General features: G+C 51.5%; 1 protein-coding gene across 11 annotated transcripts in view; it reads left to right on the forward strand.

Annotated features, from left to right (window-relative positions):
* The window catches only part of FHAD1 (forkhead associated phosphopeptide binding domain 1), a 133,294-nt gene that overhangs the window by 64,349 nt on the left and 55,590 nt on the right, over window positions 1-13,355 (forward strand). For all 11 annotated transcript variants that reach the window (XR_006221068.1, XR_006221069.1, XM_042996055.1 and 8 more), the window contains 3 exons: window positions 645-797; window positions 1,993-2,188; window positions 10,943-11,013. Coding sequence is in view for 9 of the 11 variants with exons in the window: in XM_042996055.1 (XP_042851989.1) it covers window positions 645-797; window positions 1,993-2,188; window positions 10,943-11,013 (420 nt within the window). In the remaining 2 variants the exon portion in view is untranslated. The remainder of the gene's footprint in view (window positions 1-644; window positions 798-1,992; window positions 2,189-10,942; window positions 11,014-13,355) is intronic.

The following is a 13,355-nucleotide window of genomic DNA, read 5'->3' on the forward strand; positions in this document are numbered from 1 at the left end:
TGCTACACCATAAAGATTTGTTTTGATTTTATGGGATTTCCTGGCTTTTAAAGTAAAAGCCAGTTAAACTCCCTTGAAACGTTTCTCTGAAAATCAAATTAAACCACTCAGGCCTATTTCTGGTCGCCAGACACACACATTTACCCTTCGTTAGCACCTTAAAAAAAAGAGGGGGCTGCCTCTCCGTAAACCGTGCCTTCCTTCCGAAGAGAAAAGAGGGCAGTGGGGACGGACTTCTGGCTGTAATGACCGCCTCGTCGTTCTTCCCGACTTTCTTTCCATCCCTCTGTGTCAACACACATAAGAAACCACACCAGGACCTGCACTACGGCGGCTGCGGACGCTGGCCTTCTTTTAATGAGCCCACAGCGTCAGGCTCCGTGTTATGAGTCACCACCGCAGTGCAGAAGTATCTAGAACAGACCCGTGACAGCGTTACAGATCCTTGGCTCTTAAAAGTCATCTCTGATCCTGGGAAACACATCCTGGGGACAGAGCCGATGTCCTCCTCCGGAGCCATCCCCAAGGCACACGTCAGGACCTCCCTTCTCACCTGTCGAGCCGGGAGCTTCAACCCAACGCCCCCAGCTCCCTTCCCAGGGCCGCCCTGTGCCGTAAACCTTTCTTTCCTTTTCTCTCACCAGTTAATAGAGAAGATTACTCAGGTCACTGAGGACAGCATCAACTTTCAGCAGAAAAAATGGACCCTGCAGAAGGAGACTCAGCTCCACAGCTCCAAACGGGAGGAAATCACAGAGAACATTGAGAAGCTGAAGACATCTTTAGACAACTGCCAGGTGGCCCCCCTGTGCTCTTTACAAACGTCTCTTTCACCTCATTCTTTTTTTTTTAAATATTTATTTATTTATTTAGAGAGAGAGAGAGAGAGAGTGTGTGTGTGTGTGTGTGTGTGTGTGTGTGTGTGTGTGTGTGTGTGGAGGAGGGACAGAGAGAGAGACACAGAATCCAAAGCAGGCTCCAGGGTCTGAGCTGTCAGCACAGAGCCCGACACGGGGCTCAAACCCACGAGCCGTGAGATCATGACCTGAGCTGAAGTCGGACGCTTAAGCGACTTGAGCCACCCAGGCGCCCCTCTTTCGCCTCATTCTTGTGCTGCTTGTTTGGGAAATTACCCAGCGCTTTTGGAGCAGGTGGGGCAGAAATGCTCTGCTCTTTTTTCTTTTTGTCCTTCTCTCTTGTTGGAGAAACTTGTTTGGGAATAGAAAACCAAGAGCCCCAGGTGAACTTGGTGTGGCCAAGGGAAAGACGCCTGACACACTCCTAGTACTGACTTGGGGAGGTCCCCGACCCCAGCAGGAAAAAAAAAAAATAGCCCCCTATTATTTCCAGAGAAACCAAAGAAATGTTCCTACTCTTTATTTGCAGCTTCTTTTTCTGCCCAGCGATGGAAAGCCTGGTGGTCTTTGTTGTTTGTCTGTCTGTCTGTTTGTTTGTTGCCCCTTTTGCTTTTGACTCCGGTGGAGACTGGGACCAGAAGTCAGCCTGAACCCCCAGGGCTCCCACGCGGGCACGGAGCCCATCGAGCAGACAGCTCTGTCTGCTTCCTCTGGAAATAATCAGCTGCTATTTGGGGAGTCTGTGCAGACGCGGGCTTGTCAGCACCCTTTCAAATAAGGAAACCCCACTGTCTGGCCAGCCCCTCTGTTCATCTCCACAGGGAGTTTGACGTGCAGAAGCACCCAAATCCGATTCTCGTTTCAGCCCGTGCTCCTGGGCCATTTGGGCTTCGGAATTGCAGAGACCTAAAAGCGGGGTCTCTCTGACCATCCAGAGTCCAAATTAAGAGTCCAAACAAACAAACAAACAAACAAAGGCAAAAGCGGCCCCAAAACGGGGGGTAAATACAACGGAGCCCGCCCCGCGCGGCCAGCACGTGGCACGGCCAGTTTCACGGCAGGGGCGGGAGCGCGGCCGTCCGGGTGCTGGTTTCTGGCGCGCGTCTGGGCTCCTCATGGTGTCGTCTCTTCCCAGGCATGCATGAAAATGTCCTGCTGTAGCAAGGACCTGAAGAAGGAGGTGGACGTGCTTCAGAGCCTTCAGGTGAGCCCGCCCGTTTCAGGGCTCCAGGAGGCGGCACTGGACATCCTGCGCCTGGCCCTGTCCTGGCTGGAGGACACGGAGCGTCTCCTCGGGGACGTCGGGATCCAGTTATCCAGCTCCGACGCAGGTGACTGGCGCTTTTTTCTTTTTTTTCTCTTCCTCCCGTAGTTGCATGACTCTAAAATGTCGCGTTGCATCTTATTGCGAGGGGACATCTGTTGAGGAAGGCTTCTTAGGGATGTGGCCAAGAACAACTCCCTTCTCCAGACTGACTTGGAGAAGTGATTTTCCTGGGGTGGGGAAAAAAAAAAAAAAAAACAAGTGAGACATGATTACTGAAGAAAAATGAGACGTGACACAGGCAAAAGGAAAACTAAATCAAAATTATGCTAAATCCTCCCTTTCAGAAGGAACTACCATTTTATATATATATATTTTATAGAGCAGTTTTAGGTTCACAGCAGAAGTGAGAGGTAAGTACCGTACAGAGACTTCCGTGGGCCCCCTGCCCCCCGGCTTGCACAGTCCCCGCCTCCCGCTGTCAGGATCCCCCACCAGAGTGGTGCATTTGTCACAGCTGCTGAACCCACACTGACACATCAGTGCTAAACCCAGCCTCCATGCTTTGAGTTGGGGTTCGCTCTCGGTGTCGCACCTTCTAGGGGTTCGAACGGGGGTATCGTGACGTGTGTCCACCATCATCGGGTCGCGCGGGATAGTTCCGTTGCCTTCAAAATCCTCTGCTCTCCACCTGTCCGTCCCTCCCCCCCCCCGCCCCAGCCTCCAGCTCCCTTTTACCACGGTTTCGCCTTTTCCAGAATGCCGTGCAGTTGGAATCCTACCACCTCTCAGATCGGCTTCTTTCTCTTTCTAATCTACGTTTAAGTTCCCTCCGTGTCTTCTCATGACTTGCTAGCTCACCTCTTCTTAGCACTGAATGATACTCCACTGTCTGCACGTACCACAGTTTGTTTAGCCGTCCATTTACCCCTTTGAGTAAAGCCCGGAGGGGATGATTGCTGGGGCATGTGGTAAGAGGATGGTTGGTTTGGAGAGAAACCACCAAACCGTCTTCCAAAGGGCCTGCGCCATTTTGCATTCCCGCCAGCAGTGAGTGAGAGGGTTCCCGATGCTCCACATCCTTGCCAGCATTCGATGTTGTCACTGCCGTTCTGTCTCGGGCGTCACTTCCACAGCATCTTCCCGGGGAAACAGCTAGCTATGTGGTTCTAGGCGAGTAACTTACCTTGTCTCTGCCTCAGTTTGCTTGCCTGTAAAATGAGGATAATAAGGAATACCCACCGCAAGGCTGTTGTGAGGACTGAAAAATATTGGTATATGTAAAGTGCTTAGAATAGTACCTGGCACAGAATAGGCACTACCTGTACATTTTTTTTTTTTTTATCGTGGGCATTTAGGTTGTTTCCCGTTTTCCATACTCACAGATAGTGCTGACGTGAACACGACTGAACACGTATCTCGTCGCCTTATCTTTATCGCCTTCTAGGGGGAAGGACATTGAACCGTTTTCACTCAACAAAGTTTCGTTGCGTGCCTACGAGACACCAGCCCTGTGCGGGGCAGAGATGTAGTGGGGTCAGAAGCAGGTGGACTCCGGGTCGAGGGTGTATGGGTGTTCGCTGTAAAATTCCTCTAACTTTGTCTGAAATTTTTCGTAGTGAAATATTGAGGGGGCATAGGCACCGTCCCTGCCCTCACAGACCTTGTGGTCTCGGGGAGGGGAGTTGGGCATTAACTGAAAACTCACGCGCACATAAAACTTGGATGGTGACAGGTGCTACAAAGGAGAAGCGCGGGACTCTGAGCCGGTCAGGGAGGGCAGGGTGTCTGCAGGAAGCGTAGGAGTTATTTGGCAGAAGGGGGAGGGGAGGGGACGGGAGGGAAGAGAATTCTGGGCCAAGAGAGCTGTGTGGTGGCGGGGAGGGGAGCGTAAAGAACAGAAGGGTCTGAAAGAAATGGGGGTGGGAGGTGGGACAGGGCTGGCAGGGGAGGTGGGCGGGGGCTGTGCCCCGCGGGCTGGCAGGGCCCCCCGTAAGAAGTGCTGCTTTATCCTAAGAGCAGCAAGGAGCCAATGAAGGCTTTAAGTAGGAAACGGACGGAACAGGTTTGCTTTTGGAGATAATGGTCTCAGCTGGCAGTGGAAAACGTGTGGGCAAATGGCCAACACGGAGCACCAGGGAATCGTTGGGACGCCGTCCCAGGAGATGATGGTGGCTTTAGGGCAGGGCTGGGATAGGGAAAGAGAGAAGGTCCCCAGGCATTTAAGAGGCACATCAACAGCCTCCGCGGCGGAATTGGATATGGTTAGAAGAGAAGTGACAGAGAGAAGGGAGTCTATAGACCTCCAGGTTTCTGGCTTGTGTGAAAGGACAGACGTGCTTCCTTCACTAAAATGCAGTCTAAGGAGCGTTGCACGAAGACCAGGTTTGAAGGAGGAGATGAGTGTGGGGTGCCTGTGAGACATTCCAGATGGGGTGCCAAGGATGCAGCTGTTACCCTGTGTGTCTAATCTGGAAATAGATGTTAGTAGTGGTGTATCTCCAGAACCCAGAAAGGCGTATACCACATAGTGGGCGCCTACAAAAACCATCATTTCTATCCCAGTGACAGTGGGGCCAAGCTATGTGTGTACTGTCCCCTCCCCGTGTCCAAGGCCATTTTAGTCATTGTAGCTTATGTCCAGAAATCTAGTCATATACATGCCACCATAAACAGAAGTGAATTATAAAGTTAATTATAAAGTCTCGGGCCAGTGATTCCAGTTACTTCAGGCAGCATTTCTCAGACCTGCCCTCTCAGGTCTGCAGCGTTCCTCCTATAACTAAGAAGCACTATGGATCTAGAAAAATGAGGTGAAGAAGGTAGCGTTCCCAAAATATATTTCTCCTTTTCTCCTGTCCTTGCCCGCATCTAACATCTTTTGGAATAATGTCCTATGGAACACCCGTGGGGGAGACACAGACCGTATTCTATGATTGCAACTACGAGGTCCTAAGGAGTCAGACAGGAAGTGTGGAGGGTAACAACAAAAAGGTCAATAAGTGGGGCCTCTCCTTCATTCCTTCAGCAGGAGAAGTTGATGGCAAAGGCATTTTCTCCTCCAGTACGAGCAGGATCATGGCAAGGTCCCCAAAGACTAAAAGAAAGGGATGAACTAGAGAATTCCCTCCATCCTCTGTGTTAAGTATTTCCGTACCTCATTCCCAGCCCAGAACCATCTACCCAAGGATGGCGGTGGCCATGGTGGTGAGGGTGGTGAAAATGGTGAGGATGAGGACGGTCGGGGTCTGAATAAGTAAGGGTGGTGATGGTGATGATGATGGTGGTGGTGATGAGGATGATGGTGGTGATGGTGGTGATGGTGGTGATGATGGTGGTGAGGAGGACAATGGCAGCGCTGAGCCCGACAATCGTGGCGGTGATCAGGTTGCGATGGTGGTGATGCTGAGGAAGAGAAGGATGGTTAGAGGTGATAATGGTAACGATTGCGATGATGGTGGTCACCATTCACTACTGAGCACTTCTCTTCCAGAAGCTATTCTCAGCATTTCCATATATCATTCCAGTCTGTCCTCACGGCAACTCGGTGAGGCAGGTACTGTTACCCTCATTTTAGAAACGGAGAAACTGGCCCCAAAACTACTTTCATGAGTATTCCAGCATGATAAGGAGACTCAGGTACTTCACATCGCCAAGGCCAGCAGGGGGTCCCCGGTCATTCCCCGCCATCCACAGACACTCCAAAAGGCCTTCTGTGTTCCCAGTTCCCGAGAAAAGGGTAGGAACCGTGGTTTATTTAGCTGCTGCTGAGAACTTATCACCGTGTTAGGTGTCTTATATGTGTTGTGTTGTGTCCTTTTATCCTCCCATATCCTAGCGAGCGAGGTACTATTACTGTCTTTATTTTTCAGGTAAGGAAAGCAAGTCTCAGCGATGTTAAGAAACTTGTTCAAGGTCACACAGCTGCCACATGGGAAGGTCAGGATTCAAACAGGTCGCTGTGACCCTGATGCGTGTGTGTTTGTCTGTGACCCCACGCTCTCTCTGAAGATCCAGGGAGGTACCAGGTACACACCCAGTTCCTAGAGGACAGATTCTGTCATCAGCTTGGGCAGAGACAGAGCTAAGAGTTCTCGCTCCCCAAGGTGAGCTGCCCTCTCTGATGTGCACCACGAGCCAGGCCCAAGGAAGACTCCCATTTGCACGACACAGCAGAACGTTTCTGAGCCCGGGCTTCGGAGACCAGCTGCCAAGCCTGAATCTCAGCTGTGCACTTACTAGTTGTGTGAGAAGGTTGCTCGACTTCCGTGTGCCCCTGTTTACCTGTTCGTAAAATGGGAATAAAGTCCCATAGAGGTGTTGTGAGGATTAAAATGCTGAGATGCATGTGCCGATCAGGGAGCCTGGGCCACGCGGTAAGACTTAATAAACGAGAGCTGCCGTTATCACTAGCCTGAAATACCCGTGGACCTAATTTGACCTAAATGTGGGTCAGATAGGTATACGCACGGGCTCTCCAGCTTGATTTATTCGCACCAAGGTAACCTGACCCGCAGCCTCTCGCCCATCTCCATCTGGCAGCAAATGGGATTTTCCGAGCCATGAGCACTCAATTGGGTTGAACCCACAAGAGCCCTTCCCAGGCCTCCTTCCCAGAGTCATGACCATGGGCTCAGTGTCTCAACAGCCAGCTGGTAAAGGTGGGATTCGGTTCAGATCCCTCTGACCTCCCAGCCCCTACTCTTAACCACCACGCTACCCGCCTTTTCCAATACTGTCCTAAGAGATAGAGTTCACCTAACAGACTGGGTCTATAAACCCTGAAATGAATCCCCCGGGAGAAGGCAGGTCGACTAATGTTAAGGGAGACTCGACTTGGAGTATTGTTGGCCACTGTCCTAAGTGGCTCAGAAGGCTGGTGTTGCCACTAAAGATGTGACCGGTCAGGGATTTGCTGTGTGGTCCATCTGGGAAGATGCAAAACGTCTAAAGAGGGACCTTGAAAGTTAGCCCCCACTCCTCCTGCCTGGTTTCTCGGCTTCTTTTGATAAAGGAAAAGAAAGAACTCTACATTTTTCTCGCAAGGCCAGTTGTTTGTGTCTATTTCTGCAAGACTTTGTTACAGATAAAAGGCTTCCCTGCATCCATAAAAAATCACTCTTTCTCAGATATCCAAAATGTGCAGCATTTTTACATGAAAAAAGCCAAGTTGTAATACAATACGCACAGTGCTCCCGTTTTCAAGTATCGGTACGGAATCAAAAGAAAAGTCCGGAGAAAAAGACACACGGGCGTTGGGAGTATTTTCCCAGCGTGGTGGGACTGTGTAGGACCTTTACCTTCACTTGGTCGTTCATCAACTGTTGATTGCAGGCCTACTGTGTGCCAGCCAGGGAGGCTAGAGCAGGGAACAGTCTCCACGTTACGGATGTCTGTAATGTTTGGGTGTGTGTAATAGACACACATAACTTTTGTAACCAGAAATATGATGAAGAATTGCCTCTTCTCGAAAAGAGAGAAACCCCATAATGATTGCGGCTCATCATGGAACCCAGACGCACGATCACACACTCCCTCTTCTCCTTCCACATCCTTGAGTCCATCCTCTCCCTAATCCTCTCTGGATCCCACTCCTGCTTTGATCCCTCCACTTGGGTTCTTGAGTCGCGGGTTGTACCCCAATTGAGCCACCCCAAATGCATTTGCTCCTGTAGCTGTTGCCAACATTACCCAGGCCATCTTGCTTTCCCTGCCATCTTGATGTCCTCACAGAGCACTTCTCCTGTCGCTTAAAAGGGAATGACAGACCCGGGGCTAGATTCCGCGCCTACCACTTCCCAGCTCTGTAGCTCAACCTCGCTGAATTTCTGCTGCTTCACGTACAAGGGCAAACACATTTCCTTGCTGGGCTGTTTCTCATGGCTAGAAACTATCACGTGTAAAACTCCTGGCATGGTGCCTGGCACACAGCAGGTACTTAATACTTGATAGCTATTATTATAATATTACTCTTCTACTCTCGCAGGCTGGAAATTCTCAGAAAGTTGCACTGCCAGAGATCAAGGCCCCAGGCATGAACATATTCGACTCCCTTCCTTTCTCTCTCTCTCTCCCCCCACCTTTTCTCCCTTCCCCCTCCAAATTCCCGCTATAGTCTCACTGCTTTCTCCAGATGCAGCTCTTCCCTCCCTGTGTCTCCCATCCTCTGTCCCTCCCAGGGGAACCCGTGCACAAGGTCTGGAATTACAGCTTCCTTCTCTGGCATCAACCGCTTTTCTCTTCCTCTTAATCCTTCTCTTGCCATCGACCATGCGTTTCAAGATGGCAGCCGTTCCCTGGAACCCGCTGCTTCTTTAGCTCTTTTTCTGTTCCTGGCACTGCCATCCCACCTTGGATCTTGCAGAAGTGTGTTACGCCCTCTGTCTTCATTGCAAACTTCCTACTCTGGCTCCGCCTGCCTGCTTTACCCCTGCGTGTAACTGACATGGAGCCCCGCCTGGACTGGCAGACCCGCTGTCTTTCCGGCTCCCCCAGCGCTCTCGGATCTCTTCCCGGAAACACTCTCACCCCTTGGCTCACCCAGGCCTGGGGCGCCCTGCCCTGCCTGTCTCTTGACCTTCTTCATTTGTTTTCAGCAGCCCCTTTCCCCTGTTCCTGTCCCTACCTGAGTGTTTCCTCCAGCGGAGTCCTTGGCCCTCCCCTCTCTCATCTCCTTTCTTATGAAGGAAGTCTCCATCCGGGCACTTCCACAACCACTCCCGTGGCCGCGATGGCCACGTGCACATCTCTACGTGCCGTGCCACCAAGAATGGTAGTACAGGTTGGGCGCCACGTAAGGCAGCAGGTGGGACCTCTGGCAGGGGCCGTGTCCACCAGGAAGAAGGGTGCTCTCTCCTAATCCCATGAAGACCTTGGGTGGACTGGGCCGGGGTGGTCCTGCTTTCGTCCAACCACCTCTCCTTGGAGTCCCTCTGGTACCTCAAATTCAGCACGTCTGACGCCGAGCTTGTAGCTCTCGCCTCCTCACCAGCCCTTACACCACCCTCACCTGTCTTCTCTGTCTGACAATGGGGCCACCATTCTACCCCTAAGAGGAGATTTTTCTCTCTCTCTTTTTCTTATCCCCATTTCTCCCTTCTCCCACCCTAGTTTAGAACATCGGCCCTAAAGGCCTGGACGTCCATGGGCTCCCAGCCTCTAACTCTCAGGAAGGGTTCCAGCCACCAGGAGACATCCGGCAATGTCCGGAGACATTTCGGTTGTCACGCCCAGGACGGGGGGTGGCGCTCCTGGCGTCCTGCAGTGCCCAGAACGGCACCCACAGCAGAGGATTCGTGTAGCTCGGCCCATCCACGGTGCTGCCGCCGGGAAACCTGCTAGTTCCCCCGCCTCGGGTTCGCCTCAGCTATTTTTCTGAAAAGACAAAAAAAGCAAAACAAGAAAACCCTCCTCGTCGAGGCAGTTAGTTCACTGCTCCATCGGCAACTGAAGCAGCAGTGACACGGCTGCTAGAGTCCCACTGACTCGAGCCCAAGGCCCGGCTCCGCTGTTTGCCAGCCTTGCGGCACTCGGCGGCCGCACGTCTCGGAGCCGGGCTGCCTCCCCTGTCACACGGGGTGATGATCCGGTGACGCAGTGCGGCGACGCACTGATTGCTTGGCAGAGGGCCGGGCACACGGGACCTGCTCTGTACGCGTCAGTGACGTTTTGAGCCAGTCCACGCCTTGTGGCTACTGTTCCGGACCGGCCACCACTCGACCCCAGCCTTCCCCGCAGCTCCACCTTCTGCTTCCCTGCTGGCTGGCGGCGTCCCAGCAGCCCAGTTAAGCTCAGCGCCCTCGAGGGCTGTGCACTCCCTCCCCCGACCCCCCACCTGCCTTCACCCCCACATCAGTTTCCTATGGCTGCTGTAACAAACACCACCAACGCAGCACCTCAACACGGCACGTGTGTGTTCTCGCGCAGCCTGAAGCCTAAAGCCTGAAATCGGCTTCCCCGGGCTCGAGTCAGGGTGTCAGAGGGACCGGGTCCTTCCGAAGGCCCTAGGAAAGGACCCATTTCTTTGCCTTTCCTCCATCTTCAGAGCCAGCAGTGAAGCATCTTCCGGTCTCTGCTCCTGTCCCATCGCCCGTCCTCTGTCTGGTCTTCCCGTGTGATTATATTGGGTCCACTCAATAGTCCAGGATAATCCACCCCCCCCCCCATCTCAAGATCCTTAACTTGATGACATCTGCCAAGTTCCTCATGCCCCGTAAGGAAGCATTCACAGGCTCCCAGACATCGGGACCCGGTTATCTTTGAGGGCCGTCAGCACGCAGCCTGCCGTTTCCACATCGTCCATTCAGAAATGCCCTCCCCGCCAACTCTGAATGCTGCCTACCCAGCAGTGCCCACACCCGGTGGCTCCTTGGCCCGGTAGCCTCCTGTGATCACTCTGGGTGAATGATCTCCCCTCCTCTGAGGCTCTCACACTCCCCCACTCTGTCAGTAGTCACTTAGGTGCCAGCTGGAGCCACTGCATGTTTCCTACCAGGCAGTGAGACCGCGTCTCTCAGACTGGACCTTGACGAATGGCTTCGTAGCATCCCCCACACTCGGCTCAGGGCTTTGCACCCGGTGGACACAGTCAGTAGGTGCTCTGCGGAGGGATTTCACTTTCCACCTTCAACAAGAAACTCGATTTGAGCCCAGCCAAGACTGGCCAACCATTTTTAAACCACACGTCAGACGGAGACTCGGGTCTTCCTGGTGGGAGGACAGCGTTGCCCTCATCCACCTGTGCGCAAGCTCTGTTACTACGTTATTCGGAAAGCAAAGGAGGCGAAATGAATTAACACTTCTCTCTGCTTCTTTTTTCAAGGATTGTCTCTGTATCTGGAATATCTTCTGATACATTACAAGAAAATTACAAACCAAACCCAGGAACTTCAGGTAATACTTTAACTTTGAAAGTTCATTTCAGCTCCTCCTTGGCATCTATATAGCACTGTGCACTGTTTTTTGTCTGTTAACCAGTCAGTCCACCTTCCCCAAGAGGTGACATGTATCTCCGTTTGACACAAAAAGATTCAGACAGGGTGGCTAAGATCTCCCAGGAGGGCAAGGGCAAGGACAGGATGCTTGTTTCCTTCTGTCAGAATTATCAGAAAGATTTAAATGCCGTCACATCTTGGGGCACCCGGGTGGCTCAGTTGGTTAAGCATCCAAGTCTTTTTTTTTTTTTTTTTAATTTTTTTAACGTTCATTTATTATTGAGAGACAGACACAGGGCGTGAGCAGGGGAGGGGTAGACAGAGGGGGAAACACAGAATCTGAAGTAGGCCCCAGGCTCCGAGCCGTCAGCACAGAGCCCGACGCGGGGCCCGATCTCACAGACTGCGAGATTGTGACCTGAGCCGAAGTCGGTCGCCCAACCGACTGAGCCACCCAGGCGCCCCAAGCATCCAACTCTCGATTGCAGCTCAGGTCACGATCTCACGGTTGGTGGGACGGAACCCGCTTGGGATTCGTTCACTCATTCTCTCTCTCTCTCTCTTTTGAAATTAATTAAAAAGTTTTTTTTAATTAAGAGATAAATACCACCACATTTTGAAAAGTGTGCTTACTGAATGCAGTGGAACAACACGACTAGCAACAGTACAGGGAGACGAATTAGCAACAGTTGCGTAACGTGAACATTTGAGAGGCAGTTGATGGTTAGGGATCGGACCACTCTCGTAGCTACTGACGTACAATGCTGTGTAATGAACACCCGCAAAACTTCAGTGGCATTCCACAATTACTGTTCGTGGCTCACGTGTCTAGGGTCAGCCGCTAGGTGGGTGCACCAGTCTTGGACGGGCTTGCCCAAGTACCTGGGTGTTGGCTGGCCCTTGAGGCTGGCCTCAGCTGGAACACCTCTACTCTCCTCCATCTGTCTGTCATCCTCCATCAGGCTAGCCTGGGAACGTTCCCATGGCGATGCAGAAGTACAAGGGAAAGCAGCCCGATCGTAGAATGCTTTTCAGTTCTCTGCCGGGATACGTCTGCTAACATCCCGTTGGCCAAAACAGGTCACGTGGCTGAATTCAGTGTCAGGGCAGGATATGGGTGGGCACTGCAAGGCACATGGCCAGAGGCGCGCCTGGCTGGCTCCGTCGGGTAAGCATCTGACTTCGGGTCAGGTCACGATTTCATGATTCATGAGTTCGAGCCCCCATCGGGCTCTGGGCAGACAGCTCAGAGCCTGAAGCCTGCTTCAGATTCTGTGTCTCCCTCTCTCTCTGCCCTCCCCCACTTGCCCTTTGTCTGTCTGTCTGTCTCTCTCTCTCAAACATAAATATTTAAAAAATAAATTAAAAAAGGTACGTAGCCAAAGACATATGGATAGAGGGAAGGTAAGGTATTGCAATCAACCCCACAGACCATGTAGTCCAGGGGTCAACAAACTTTATCTAAAGCAAAGGGCCAGGTGGTAAATAGTTTAGGCCATAAAGTCTCTGTCACACCTACTTAACTCTGCTGCTGTAAAGACAGCCATAGACAGACAGTATGTAAATGAATGAGCACGATGGGCATGGCTCTGTTCCCATAAAACTTTATTTATAAAAATTTGGAGGGGACCAGATTTGGCCTGTAGATAGTACTTTGTCAGTCCATGATCTAGCCCATTCTCCTTATTTTACAGGTCTGGACATGAAGCCTCAGAGGCTAGGTGACTGTTTCAATGTCATACAGCTAGCTGATGGAAGAATCAAGACAAAACTTCAGGCCTTCTGACCCTAACTAACTGCTTTTTCTCTTCCACTCAGCTAATAATAACTAATAATTCTAGCTGCCATTTACTAAGCACCTACTATGTGCTAAGCACTGTGTTAAAAGCTTTCCATCACAATCTCCCTTAATCTTTCTTTTTTAATTTTTTTAGATGTTTATTTATTTTTGAGAGAGAGACAGAGACAGAGAGAGAGAGGGAGATACAGAATCAGAAGCAGGCTCCAGGCTCTGAGCTGTCAGCACAGAGCCAGACGCGGGGCTCGAACTCACCAACTGTGAGATCATGACCTGAGCCAAAGTCGGACACTTAACTGACTGAGCCACCCAGGCACCCCACGATCTCACTTAGTCTTTACTCTAAGAGGTAGATATTATTACTAACCTCATTTTCTAAATGGAGAAGCACCTAGAAAGAACCAGAGCTGAGATTCTATCCAGATCCAGAGTCTGAGTTCTTAACCACTGTACTCAACTGCCTCACTACTGGCAACTAGGCTAAGCATTAAGAAAGTTTTGTG

Source organism: Panthera tigris, chromosome C1 (assembly GCF_018350195.1).
Source record: "Panthera tigris isolate Pti1 chromosome C1, P.tigris_Pti1_mat1.1, whole genome shotgun sequence".
NCBI lineage: Eukaryota > Metazoa > Chordata > Mammalia > Carnivora > Felidae > Panthera > Panthera tigris.